The sequence below is a fragment of the Emydura macquarii genome, unplaced genomic scaffold, assembly GCF_026122565.2.
Source record: "Emydura macquarii macquarii isolate MOO-44397 ecotype Brisbane River unplaced genomic scaffold, CSIRO-AGI_Emac_v2 contig_2734, whole genome shotgun sequence".
In the NCBI taxonomy this organism is placed as follows: Eukaryota; Metazoa; Chordata; order Testudines; family Chelidae; genus Emydura; species Emydura macquarii.
The window spans coordinates 5,063,711-5,076,809 of record NW_027132871.1 but is presented as its reverse complement, the minus strand read 5'-3'; the positions used below and the strand labels follow the sequence as shown (position 1 = coordinate 5,076,809).

Genomic DNA, 13,099 nt, shown 5'->3' with positions numbered 1-13,099 from the left:
GATAATCGAGACAAAAGAGTTACATATAAAATAAAATCATAACATGCTTTCTAGAGACTTAACTGAACAGCCTAACCTCCTGTCCAAAGCAGTTTATCTCACCCCAGATGTCTTGGGCTGCATTTTCAACCAAGCCTGGTTGAGATCCCAATTTCATGAATGTGAATGTATTGTCCGTTACCTCATAGGCCCAGGATGAGGGGGTGTCTCTCTTGCCTTCTAATTATAACCTGCAGAATTTATTGTCTGTACTCAGAGACAGTATAACATCTGTGGCTTGCTTACTTCTGTGCTGTTGCCCCATTGACTTCACATTCCTTTGATAATTTTGTATGTTAATGGGCAACCATGGTGTTACCTTATAGTTCTTAGTTTACATCTGACAGAGAGATGGGTGAATCACTTGTCTGACAGGAAACCTGTTTCTCTAGCTCTGTTTTGACACAGAATCTAAGAACATATTTTCAGCATACATACATAACTTCTTACGTAGTATCTGTACATAAATTTCATGTTGATATCAGTGACCACTGTGATCCTGGCTTTCATTTAGGGCCTCATGACTTTTTTGGCAAACCAGAATCATGATATTCTTGTAGCCTCCTTGTCAGTTAGCACTGAGAAGTTTTTAGGGTAACACAAGATCACCTAACAAAGCTGGGAACACAGGCCTTGTGAATCTCAGTCTAGTACTCTATCCTTTTAGCCACATTACCTCCTTCACTGATGAGTGCCATAGAAAAGCGTAAAAGGAAATCAATAATTTTGTCTTTAGAGCAGGGTTTGAAAAATGTGCAGTAAAAAAGGTCTGGCGCCATACACTGAACAATGAGGAGAAAACAAAATATTGAATAGCTGCTTATTAATTGAGCACCATCTATCCTGTGCATTGAGTGAAGCAGAGGTTCCATGGAAAGAAATAGCATGTAGTTAAAGACTGTAGCATATAATATATACATACAAGAGGGCTAAATTAAAATTGCACAGGCAACCTTAATTCTGGCATTCCCTCTAACTTTTGAGTGCTTGATTGCAACATAATAAAGTTCTTTTAGGTTTTTTTGTATTCAATTTCTAAGGTTTTTAGAAAAGCAAAATGAAAAAAAACCAAAAATTCCACCATGTGGCATCACATGGGTTGTTAGCTAGTTAGAACCTTCAGATCCATCACATGGATGTCTGTCACTTGATAACAATTTATTACTGCTATCAGTAAGCTCCTCTTTGTGAACCAGAAGGGTTTTAGAGCCTATATTTAGAGCCCTGCACAGTTACAAAATTTGTATTGGCATCCAATCAGTGATCTGCAAAAATGGTCTGCGGATATAAAGCAGATATCCGTGGATTTGCATGGCTCTAGTTATAACCTTTTTATTAAGGATTAAGGAGGCAAAAGGAGAGGGGGGAATGGGAGTCTTTCAAAAATGGTATGCCTCTTTCTGAGTCACTGACAGCTCAGAAGCAAATTATCTTCCATTCTTATGGATCAAATCTCTAACTGGTAAAGCACAAAATGGGATACTGGTTGATGTCTGCTACAGACTATTAAATCACACCAGAGAACAGGATGAGCAGATCCTTAAGCACCTATCTATAAGGGATAGGGAAAAAACTCCATAATATTGGGGGACTTCAATCTGAGCAATATGCCAGAGATCTCATGCTTCTAGTAATACATTGTCCCTGGAATTATTATTGACAGTTCTTCCATTCCCATCCAGTAGTGAACCAACACCATTGTTAGAGTTCCTTTTGCTTCTGATGTACTTAAAGAACTCCTTCTGCAGGCCATGGAGTTCTCCTTTTGTTCTTTTATTACCCTTATCAATTTTCTACAATTCCTAACTTCTCATTTATATTTATTCATTGCTATCAACCTCTTACTTTTTTCCATTTTATATATTGCTTTTATTTTTACAGCTGCTTTCACTTCCCTACTAACCCAGATTGTTTTTTGTTTTGTTTTTTTAAACCAGTGTAGTCTTCTTTCTTGATTATAGGATTGTGGCTTCTTGAACATTTAGTAAATTGTTCTTAAACCATTCCCAATTAGCTTCCCTTTTTTCATTTAAATTTTTTCTCAGTTGATTTGGCTCATAATTGTTTCAGCTTTGTGAACTGGTCCCTTTAAAGTACCAAGTATTTATATTACTGGATGGGACTTTATTCTGTTTGCACATAATAACAAATATAATCACATCATGTTCATTTCTCCCCAAGCAACCACTAATTTTAGTTTTGTGATTAATTTTTCTTGATCTTCCTTTGGCAAAAGAAGGCAATGGAGGAATCCTGCTGGGAAAGAAACAGATGTGAGAGAAGCTTTGGAGGGGCCAAGAAAGGGGGCACAGAAGCAGAAGACTTCAGTAGCCCAAGAGGCAAAGCATATGAAGTTATTAGTTTGGAAATTTATTTATTGGACTTTCATTTGACCTTTCTGTTGCCCTGAAAGTGGTGACTTATGTGACTTGACCAGAAGGCTGAGCCACAAAAGACACAGCAAGAGGCAGTTGGCTTGCAGTAGGCACGGGAACCAAGGATAATGGCAACCTCACATATTGATGCAAGGTGATATTATAATGGTAAGCCCAACCTATCATAGCTATGATAAATGGATTAAAAACTGGCTGACTGATAGGTCTCAAAATATAATTGTAAATGAGAAATCATTGAATGGGTGTGTTTCTAGTGGAGTCCTCCAGGGATTGGATCATGGCCCTATATAAACCATTTAATACTTTTAGCAATGACCTGCACTAAAACATAAAATCATTGCTGATAAATTTAGATGAAACAAAGATTTGGTGAGTGATAAATAATGAAGAGGACAGGTCAGTAATACAACATGATCTGGATCACTTTGTAAGTTGGATATATGCAAACAATATGCATTTTAATAAGGCTAAATGCAAACATGTGCATCTAGGAACAAAGAAAGTAGACCATACTTACATGATGGGAGACTCTATCCTGGGAAACATTGACTAAAAATACTTGGCTATGATGGTGGACAATCAGTTGAATCTGAGCTCCCAGTGGCTAAAAGGGCTAATGTGATCCTTGGATGCATAAACAGGGGAATACTGAGTAGGAGAAGAAAAAATGTAAGAATGGCCATACTAGGTCAGACCAATGGTCCATATAGCCCAGTATTCTGTCCTCCAACAGTGGTCAATGCCAGTTGCTTCAGAGGGAGTGAACCAAACAGGAAATCATCGAGTGATCCATCGTGTGTCATCCACTCCCAGCTTTTGGCAATCAGAGGCTAGGGACACCCAGAGCATAGGCTTGCATACCTGACCATATTGGATAATAACCATTGATGGACCTTACCTCCATGAACTTATCTGGTTCTTTTTTGAACCCCATTATAGTTTTAGCCCTCACAACATCTCCTGGCAATGAGTTCCCCAGGCTGATTGTGCATATATTACTTCTGTTATTTGGTACTGGTATGATTGCTACTGGAATACTCTGTGCAGTGTTGGTGTACACAATTAAAGAAAGAGGTGAAAAATCGGACAGAGTTCAGAGAAGAGCCATCAGATGGATCAGGAAACACATCTGCTTGTGAGAGATTCACAGAGCTCAGAATATTTTGTTTATTTAGCTTTCAAAAGGAAGGTGATTTGATCACAGTCTATAAGTACCTACATGGCAACAAAATTTTTCTAATACAGGGCTCTTCAATCTAGCAGACAAAGGTATAACAATATCTAGTGGTTGAAAATTGAAGCTGGCCAAATTCAGTCTAGAAATAAGGTGCACATTTTTCATAGTGAATATAATTAATCATTGGAACAACTTACCAAAGGTTTTGGTGGATTCTCCATCACTGGAAACTTTAAAATCAAGATTGGTTGTTTTTTCTAAAAGATATGATCTAGTTCAGTGGTTTTCAACCTTTTTTCATTTGCAGACCCCTAACAAATTTCAAATGAAGGTGCAGACACCTTTGGAAATCTTAGACATAGTCTGCAGCCCCCTCAGCGGTCCATGGATCACAGGTTGAAAACCACTGTTCTATGGCAACAACCACCTTTCGTGGACTCCTTAGGCATAGTCTGTGGCCCCCCCTGGGGTCTGTGGGCCACAGGTTGAAAACCACTGATCTAGTTCAAACAGAAGTCAATTCAGGAAAGTCCTTTGGCCTGTCTTATACAGCAGGTCAGACTAAATGATTACAATGGTACCCTCTAGACTTAAAATCTATGAAAGATAAGAAATATGAATTTACTGGCTCTTAAATAAAAGCATCCAAGAATATTTACCCAAAGTTCCATAGGTTTTGGAGAACTGCTTCTTCATCACATTGTATCTTTTTTGTGTGAGACCCGTAAAGATGAAGAAAGGCCAAGGGATGGGCATGGCCACGCAGCCTCAAATCTACAGGAAAACCTGACCTCAACCCCACTGATTTCTGACTAGATGTGGGGGTCTCTCTCTCCATGACTCTCTCAGAATCCCCTCAATAGCAGCATCTCCCTTTTGTTGCTTACATCCTTCCCAAACCTTTTGCTCTCTTCTCATATTGTATGCAGTGTTTGTTGTAGCTGTATCAGTCCCAGGATATTAGAGAGGCAAGGTGAGTAAGGTGATATCTTTCCCAGACCTGAAGAAGAGCTGTGTGTGGCTCAAAAGCTTGCCTCTTCCCATTATTGGCTTTATTAATTCTATTGTTACTATCACGCCTAGTACTGTCACCCTATGCCTGAAATAGTGTCTCTGATCTAATTTACCAGCCTCCCTTTCCTCTGTTAAATTCCTCTTTAAAACTCTGTTCTTTGAACAATTCCTCCTTCCTTCACATCTTCAGTAACCCTGCATTTGTAGTCCTGTATTTATTTGTAAGATCCCTTCGCCTGGGAATTTTCTGAATCCATGTTTGTTAAATTCTAAAATGTAAGTAAATAATAATAATGTCGTAAGCAGAGCCCTATAGTACAACCTCAATTATTTAAATATCATTTAATAAGCTGGGTTTCAGTTAATTAAGGGAATTGTCAGTGAAACTCACAGAAGACAGGAGACAAGACACTGTTTCTGATAAGAGGGAGCTTCAGATGATTGGGGTGAGGATAATTAAAGTTGTACTGAATTTGAAAAACAGAAAAAAGTTTGAAGAACAAGCTATGGAAGGAGAGAGGGAGTTTAATTTCAAAAGTGACTTTATGTCATATGTTTAGAACAGCTTTAAATGCAAATTAAACATGATTTACAAGTAACTTAGGCACCATGGTTGAAATTCTGGCCCTATTGGGGTCAGTGAGGCCAGTCTTTTGCCCTATATTTCTAAAATTTAGGTTAATTTATAAATATGTTCTGTAACTCACTCTGCCTCACACATTTTCCCTTTGTGAGGTATTTTTAGTGCAATATCTAGAAAGACAAACATTTATCTCAGGTTTATGTTGTGCAAAGTGAAACTGTAGCCTCCTAGTGAGGGGAAAGGTCTGCCAGGATTGGCATCCATGTCTTGTTAGGTTCATGAAGAGATTAGATATATACGCTCATCGATCCACATTGTGCACACACACTTTGTTTTCATGTATTTCAGATGATTTTGACCTTTCTAACTGTTGGGATCACAGCAAGGAGAAAACATCTTTCCAAATGATTAGGACACAGACTGGAATATGAGCACTTTATCTGACCAGGAAAGAAGCCATTTTCAGAATGAGGTTAACAACAAAATGCACACTACAAGGAAACAAGGCTTTATAGAGACGAATAAGCAAACGTATGATTGAGGATTTATGAAGTGCTTAGTATTTACAGCACAATTTATTACTCTCGGATCAATTGAGAAAAAGGTATGATGTGCAACTGTGAAGGTTATGAGGAGCTGGTGCTGCAGAAGCACGAAAATTGCAAACTGGAACACATACATGTAATAAAATGCTAATGTTGAGATTTCAATAACATTAATTTGGTTACATTTCACATGAGAATTTTCAATTGTTGGACAGTGTTAAATGTATAATTTAATGTAAACTATAGGCACTGTTTCTCTAGTTAATGTAGCTTCTGGAACTTTCATTTTGTGTTTTATGGATGTTTTCATGTTTATATAGTATTAAAATGTTAAATTAAAATATAAGGCTTTCATGAAATATATAATAACGGTGACTGTGACCAAAGACAACAATCTTACAATGAACTCTATAAAGAAAACCTGAACTTGCTAACACTTGTTTTCATTTTTATTTAGGGTTTCAGACCCCTCCATTCTAGGTAATCCACACACTACAGATGTCATCTAGATAATTAGTTCCAGAGAGGTAGCGGGTGGGGGGTAATAGGTGCCTACGTAAGACAAAGCCCCCAATAGCGGGACTGGCCCTGCAAAATTGGGACATCGAACCCCCCTAAACCAGAGCTTCATCTCAGAACCAGAGGGATTGGGGGGCGGGGACTGAAGAGAAGCACCAGTGAGTCATGACTGGTTTATTTGTCACATTATATGCAGCTATGCAAAACAGCTAATTTGCATCCCACGTCAATCATGCAGCTACATAACACAGGCGCGCCGCCAATCCCTTGCCCCTCTGCGCCCGGCGGGCTCCTTCAGCCCGGCAAGTCTCCTCACTGACACAGGGCGGCCCCGCCTCCTCGTCCCCCGCGCTAGGCTTAGCTGCCCTCCCCCCCAGGGTCCCTGGCCGGGGGGGCGTGGCTATCGCAGGCCCCGCCCACGGAGGGGGGCGGGGTTTTCTCCCCTCTTCGCCATGACGAACAAATGACCGCGCGGGGAATGAGATTGAAGTTCCAGCGAGGGGAGCGCGTTCTCTGCTTCGAACCCGACCCCACCAAGGCCCAAGTGCTCTATGATGCCAAGGTGACCGACCAACCGACCAACTGTCCCGGGCCCGCGCCGCTCCTGCGCGGTGCCGGCTGTTTTCCTCGCCAGCCGCGTGCGCGCGCCGGCTCGAGCCCGCGACCCTATTAGTAGCCGGCAGAGGCAGCTGCTCCGCCCTCCGCAACCGCAAGAGGGTGCGGGGCTCGCTGACCTGCGCGGGGGGACGGGGAGCAACAGGCCCCGCCCCCGGGTCCCGGCCGGAGGGGCTCCCGCTGTCTCCCGCCGGGCGCCCCGGCCGGGCCGGCGCCAGCTCTGCCGCGCAGCCCCAAGCCCCGCTCCCTTCGTCCCGCCGCGCGGACCTGACCCCTCCCTTTCCCCGCCGTGTTGAGCGCCTGGGGCCCGAGCCCGGGCCCGGATCTTCAGGGGGCCCAGGCGCCTAATTCCCCGAGGAATCAGTCGGGTTCAGGCCTCTGACCCCCTTGGCGGTTGCGGGCCTGAGGCCGCCAGTCAAGCGCTCCGCTCCGCGCTGCGTCCCCCTCGCCGTCTGTGGTACCGCCAGCCCTGCCGTGCTCGGCCCTGGCAGGGGAGAAGGTGGCAGCCGCGCGCGGGTAATAAAAAAGCTGAACGCGACGGCCTCAGAGCCGCAGGGCTCCTCCCTGTCCCGGGAGCTGGGACCAAGTCCTTGGGCGCCTGCCACAGGGCCTCCGCTTCCCAGCTCAGCCGTGACTGGTTACTGCGGGTAGCGTGCGGGAGCGCGCTCGGGTCAAAGCATGGTAAGCTGGGTTCGAGCCAGTGGTGCTGCTGGGTGAGGCGGCTGTGCCTGGGGAATGACACGCCCTTGGCCGAGGGGTTCATTTCTAGGCAGTGGAGTGGTTCATTTCTAGGCATTCCAACTCTTTTTAAAAAAAGGTGTAGAATTTTTTTTTTTTAAAGAAATGTAATGCTTTTGGGTACCAACAGCATTGAAACGCCCTTTAAATAAAACCTTAACTCAGGTTGTGTAATGGGGCAGATTTTTGACTTTCCAGAGACTTCAGCAACTTTGATATATATATTTTTGCATCATCACATGCAAAGGATAGTCATTCTGAAACGGCTAAGCCCAGTTTTCTGTGGTAGGGGACTTTATCAGTGTCTCTCTTTGAAGATTGCCCTTTCAGTTGCCATAAGAACAGCCAGGCTTGTATGGCTGACCTGCTCCCTTTAGTCTTCCACAAGGTTAGTTGTCTGTAGGAGCTCATTAACGTGGCTGTTATGGAGTTACATATTTTGTTAATGGTCCCATGTGTTCCAGAGGCTTCGCAAAAGATGTAGAGAGACAAAAAGAATTAGCAATATGAATTTAACACATGACACAAGAGAAGGTGACCAACAATGAAGCAGGGTCTGACTTGCAGAATAAGCGTTCCAACGGTAGGATCCTGCAGCTAATGGTGTGCATTTCCAGTGTTTTATATACAGACATTGATTGAAAAGAAATGTTATTTTGAGCTGGTCAACAATCATAATTTCCAATCCATAGAAAATTCTGACAGTTTGTCTCTTTATCCTCATTTGGGACAAAAATATCAAAGTTTTTCAAGGAATTGAAAGTTCCAAAGCAGAATTTTTCAGAAGTGTCCAAAATGTTTCAACATTCTTGAACTGATACTTTTAATTTGGCTTTGTTCAATGTTAATCTGTGTCGTCTTGAGATGATGCAGTGCCTCATGAGAGTTGTCATTTGGGTGTCTCATCCCCCATTCTCTTCTGTGGTCCTTGCTCCTTAGCTGGATCTCCTATGATACACTGAGTTGCTTCAACTGGTGAGGAGATGTGGTCTAAATCCAGTGAGAGAGCCTGGCCCCATAGAAGAGAATGGGGGCATGAAGCACCTGAACTACAACTCCGATGAAACACTTCAACAGCTCAGATGGATATAGGTTAATGTTGACCTGAAACAAAATATTTTGGTACAGTTCAACAAACCAAAATATTACAATGAAACTGAATATTTAGTTTTGATTTTCCCAATGAAAAATGTCAGCAACATTGAAATTGTGGAAGCTGCATTTTCTGCGGCCTTCCTTCCCCCCCCTCCAGCCGCCCCCCCCCCCCCGCCATCCCCCCTAAAGAAAATATTAAACAGAAAATTCCAGACCATCTCTAGTTAATATGATTTACTTGGTTATTTGTGAGCATTGTGGAAGAGATGAGGTTTCTAAAGGGATTTTTTCCTAAGAACCACTATATAACACTGTAGTGTGTATTTAAGTCTTTTATGTGAGGCATGATTGTCCAGATTAGATTTTAAGTTATTTGACAGTAATTAAGACAATCCTTAAATCTTTCTGATTGTTGTTTTTGGTTTGGGGGAGATGTCAAAGTGAAAGTACTTTGAATCCAAGAGTAGGCTGGAAATACAGTAATAGATGGAATAAAAGATAAACTCTTTGAGGGGGTGTGACTGTATTATCTTTTAGTATCAAGGATATATCCGTCCTCAAAATCTGTCAAACTGTCACTTGGAGTTCAATTCAGACATCTGTAAAGCGTTGTTTTCTTAATTCCGCATTGTGGCCTTGCATACAGTTCACAAGAAGAGTGTTCAGTAGTTTTAACTAAGCATTTGATCTTCCTTCTCTATCATGATGCTGCTGGTTAATCTCCAGTATTGAGGCTCTGCAGAAAGTAATTTAGAGGAGACAGGAAGGCTACTTGTCCAAATGTAGTACCTCTGCAAATCCACACAGTTCCATCCTTCTTCTTTAGAGCACTTTTTGGGATGCTTTGAGATGGATAGGAAATGATGGGGCAGGGCAGGGCCTGTGGTTAGTCTTGTCAATGTTTAGATCTAAGTTCTGTACACAAGCTTTGTCTATCATCTTGGGTGCGTTTAGTAGTTCCATGGGCTTAGGAGTGGGTGCATGATTTCCTACGGTATGGATGTTCAAAGGCAATACATTAGGTTTCCATTTACTCATAAGTATCCATTCTTTTCTTGCACCCACAATCCCAGTCCCTAAACATTGATTTCTATAGAAAGTGCACTGTAATCTTTGTGTTATGCCACATTCAGTGTTTTCTGTTTCAGATTGTTGATATTGTTGTTGGAAAAGATGAGAAGGGCAGAAAGATTCCAGAATATCTGATCCATTTTAATGGTTGGAACAGAAGGTGAGACTATACATTGCACCATTTTATTTAAAAAGTTTTAGTATATACAAAAGCCTTTCAGTGGCATGCTGTATGTAGCCTACAAGATGGTTCAGGGTAAGAAATAAATAGAATTTAGGTTTTGGGCCTAAGTTAGCCGAAGTGTAGAAGAGTATGGGAAATGGAAGTTGCTAGTGTGAGAAACTTGAAGATAGGAAGGACATGAGGCAGATTATGTTGCTATTATGTTTCGGTTATAACTGGTTTGAGCAAGGTTTTTAATGAGTGAATGTTTTATTAAAATGTTATCTATATTGATAATATAGGAAGGGCATTGGTGCAGATGTTCATTTAAATGATGTGTAATATAAAGAGCCAATAAGAAGGTGCAGGGAATATAATTATGGTTAAGGTCAGTTTAAAGTTAATTAGTATTATAATGGAGTATAAAAGGAGGAGCCTTGCTAAATTGCAGGAGACCTCCAATTAACATCAAAAGGGTACTGTTAGGTTGCAGGATTATAAGGCTGTACTTCACTCTGTTGTTGGTGCACTGATTACCCATTGATACACTATTTTCATCTTTGAGTGCAATTATAATTGTAGTATTGTGTAAGATAATTGCATGCCTGTTTATTTAAAAGGAAAATGATTAGTTAAGCAAAGTGTTGCCTAGTGGTTTTCTACTAATTACATTTTCTGTAACTGATCTAGAGGCTCAAACCTGAAAACAAAGATGGGTTTTATTGCCTGCTTATCTTTAACAATTTTATATTAATTTGGAACATTTCAACATAAAGACTACAATGCCTTCATAGGAAGAAATATTTCTATAATGAAAAAGGAGGACTTCAGTAATCTTTATTTTGTGAAAGCCCTATATAAAGCATATATTAAAGGCAAATTCATTTATGTTGAGATTGGTTTGTGGCTCCTGTGTGGTTGAAAACGGAGTTGCTTAATGGTGAAGTCTAGAAACATTCTAAAGCCTTTATTTTTCCTTTATTTAAAAAAAAAAAAAAGTCATACAGATGATGCAAAAAGATGCAATTCTACATCATAGCACCATTTAATTCCAGATTTTGCTTTGGAAGAGCACTGAAATATTAGTTTGTGGATGGTTGTAAATCTACATTTGTCATTCAGTATTTGTTGGTAAAGTCAATTTTAATTTATTAACATTTTTTCTTTTGTCCCGTATTTAGTTGGGATAGATGGGCAGCTGAAGATCATGTTCTTCGTGATACAGACGAAAACCGCAGATTACAACGTAAATTGGCAAGAAAAGCTGTGGCTCGCATGTAAGGAACATGTTTATCTCCTGACTCTCTTGTCCAAAATAACTATATATTAATTCTGAAAGAGAAGACTTATTGCTATAAATGTCCTGTGTACTGGATCCACATCCTTGTGAAGAAACATCACTGAAAAGCATATTGAGGAGACTTGAAGCACTGCTCTTTTCCCAAAAAAGGAATATCTGTCTCCAGTACTTGCTAGCCTTTTATGGCCACAGAGAACAGGGTGGCAGGAGTCTAGTAAAATGTAAAAACATAAATGTGTCCACCACCAAATGTTGTCCCTCAAGTAAATTATTTTTGAAATAATAAATACAATCACAAACATTCATCCCCTATATCTATGTTGTTCTTGCTTTTGCATGTAGCATTTCTTCTTATGCTTTGACAGCAATAGTAAACAAGTGGAGTAATGACAGATTGAACAGTTCACTCACATTTTTCTTTAGGAGAAGAAAGGGAAGGAAGAAGAGACGTTGCCGTCTGCCTGGTGTTGACTCTGTGTTGAAAAGCCTTACTGCTGAGGAAAACGATGAGAGTAGTGAAGATTGTGAGTTATCTTCTGTTTGAGTTGATGGCTACACTTGCATCATGCTATTTGCTGAATTGTTAACTTATTAAACTACAGTAGCGGCTCAATTTTACAAACACCAGTCATGAACAACCAGTTATACGAACAGTTTTTCCCGGGTAGGTGTGTGAGGAACACACAATGCAAGTGATGTTGATGACGAACAAGTTGGCATCCCTTGTACGTTCTCCTGCCTTCAGTGTGCTGGTAATCATTTTGCAGTGACTTGAAGGACAAGAAGAAAACGATGCACCAACACCTACACCTAACTGATTTAGGACCTTATATCTTATTTTCAAAAGGGATTTAGGCATGTAGCCGTTGTGATGCTAAGAGAAGCAACGTCTAAACAGCGTTAAAAATCTAGGCTTCTATCCTTTGACCTGTGACTAGTGTTCCTCTGTCTGATCCCAGCCTCCCCTGTTGTCCAGGGCAATAAACCTGATGTTTGCCCAGTTACCACTTATGCTAGTCCTGTTCTTCTGGGCAACAGGATTTTTCCCAACCTACCTTGTAAAGAGGTCTGTTTCTTGCCTACAGTATGCTGATTGTCATTCCTGCCTCTTTTTTCCATCAGCCACCTATCGCGTGGCATTTTTGCTAGTAATTATAAAGTCTGTTTGTATTTTTTTTTTTTTTTTTGCACTGTCAACTCTTCATTAGAATGCTGGCCATTGTCATTCCTCTGATCAGATATCTTTATACCATTATTATTTGCGACTTTAATTTCAACATTTAGTATAACTTGCTCACAATTTGCATTTGGGCATATCAAGTGATATTGGTTTATTTAAAAGCTTTTTCTTTTCACCTTTTTAGCTGAATATTCTAATCTCTTGCTCACAACTAGAGTCTAGTAAATTAAAAAGAGCTACTGGTTCAAAAATTATGTGAATTTGCATATATTAGTGAATGTTCATCAATTAAAGTTGATATATGAATACTGTTTGTTTTGAGCTTCCTAACTCTTGTATGCTAAAATACTTAAAATGTGCTTTCATCATTCCCAGTTTATACTTCATTACAAAAAAAAAACCTAACAGCCTGGAATTAAATGTTACAAAGTGAAAAATTGTTGGGTATAAATCTATATCCAATGTAATATGCAGAATAAATTTGTGAAATATGAAAGATAACTCATTTCTCTCTTAAACAGCTATAAGTAGTTCTTCTTCTGATGACAGTGATGAAGGAACAGATGAAGAAATAAAAAGTGAAGAAAGTGACATTGAAGAGAGGACAGAAATGGTATATTCCTATGAGCTCCCTTAATTTTAATAATTCTTAGTACTTTACTTG

At 40.4% G+C, this 13,099-nt stretch overlaps 1 protein-coding gene across 3 annotated transcripts in view; it reads left to right on the top strand.

Moving 5' to 3' along the window:
- The first annotated feature begins 6,404 nt into the window (after nt 1–6,404).
- Nucleotides 6,405–13,099, top strand: part of MSL3 (MSL complex subunit 3) — a 48,481-nt gene continuing 41,786 nt past the window's right edge. The window contains exons 1-5 of one of the 3 annotated variants that reach the window (XM_067566138.1): nt 6,405–6,835; nt 9,870–9,952; nt 11,137–11,232; nt 11,679–11,779; nt 12,957–13,048. In XM_067566138.1, the coding sequence (XP_067422239.1) occupies nt 6,737–6,835; nt 9,870–9,952; nt 11,137–11,232; nt 11,679–11,779; nt 12,957–13,048 (471 nt within the window). In that variant the 5' untranslated portion in view covers nt 6,405–6,736. Of the gene's footprint in view, nt 6,836–6,895; nt 7,570–9,869; nt 9,953–11,136; nt 11,233–11,678; nt 11,780–12,956; nt 13,049–13,099 lie in introns of those variants that run through there. The other 2 variants (XM_067566139.1, XM_067566140.1) reach the window with 2 other exon arrangements.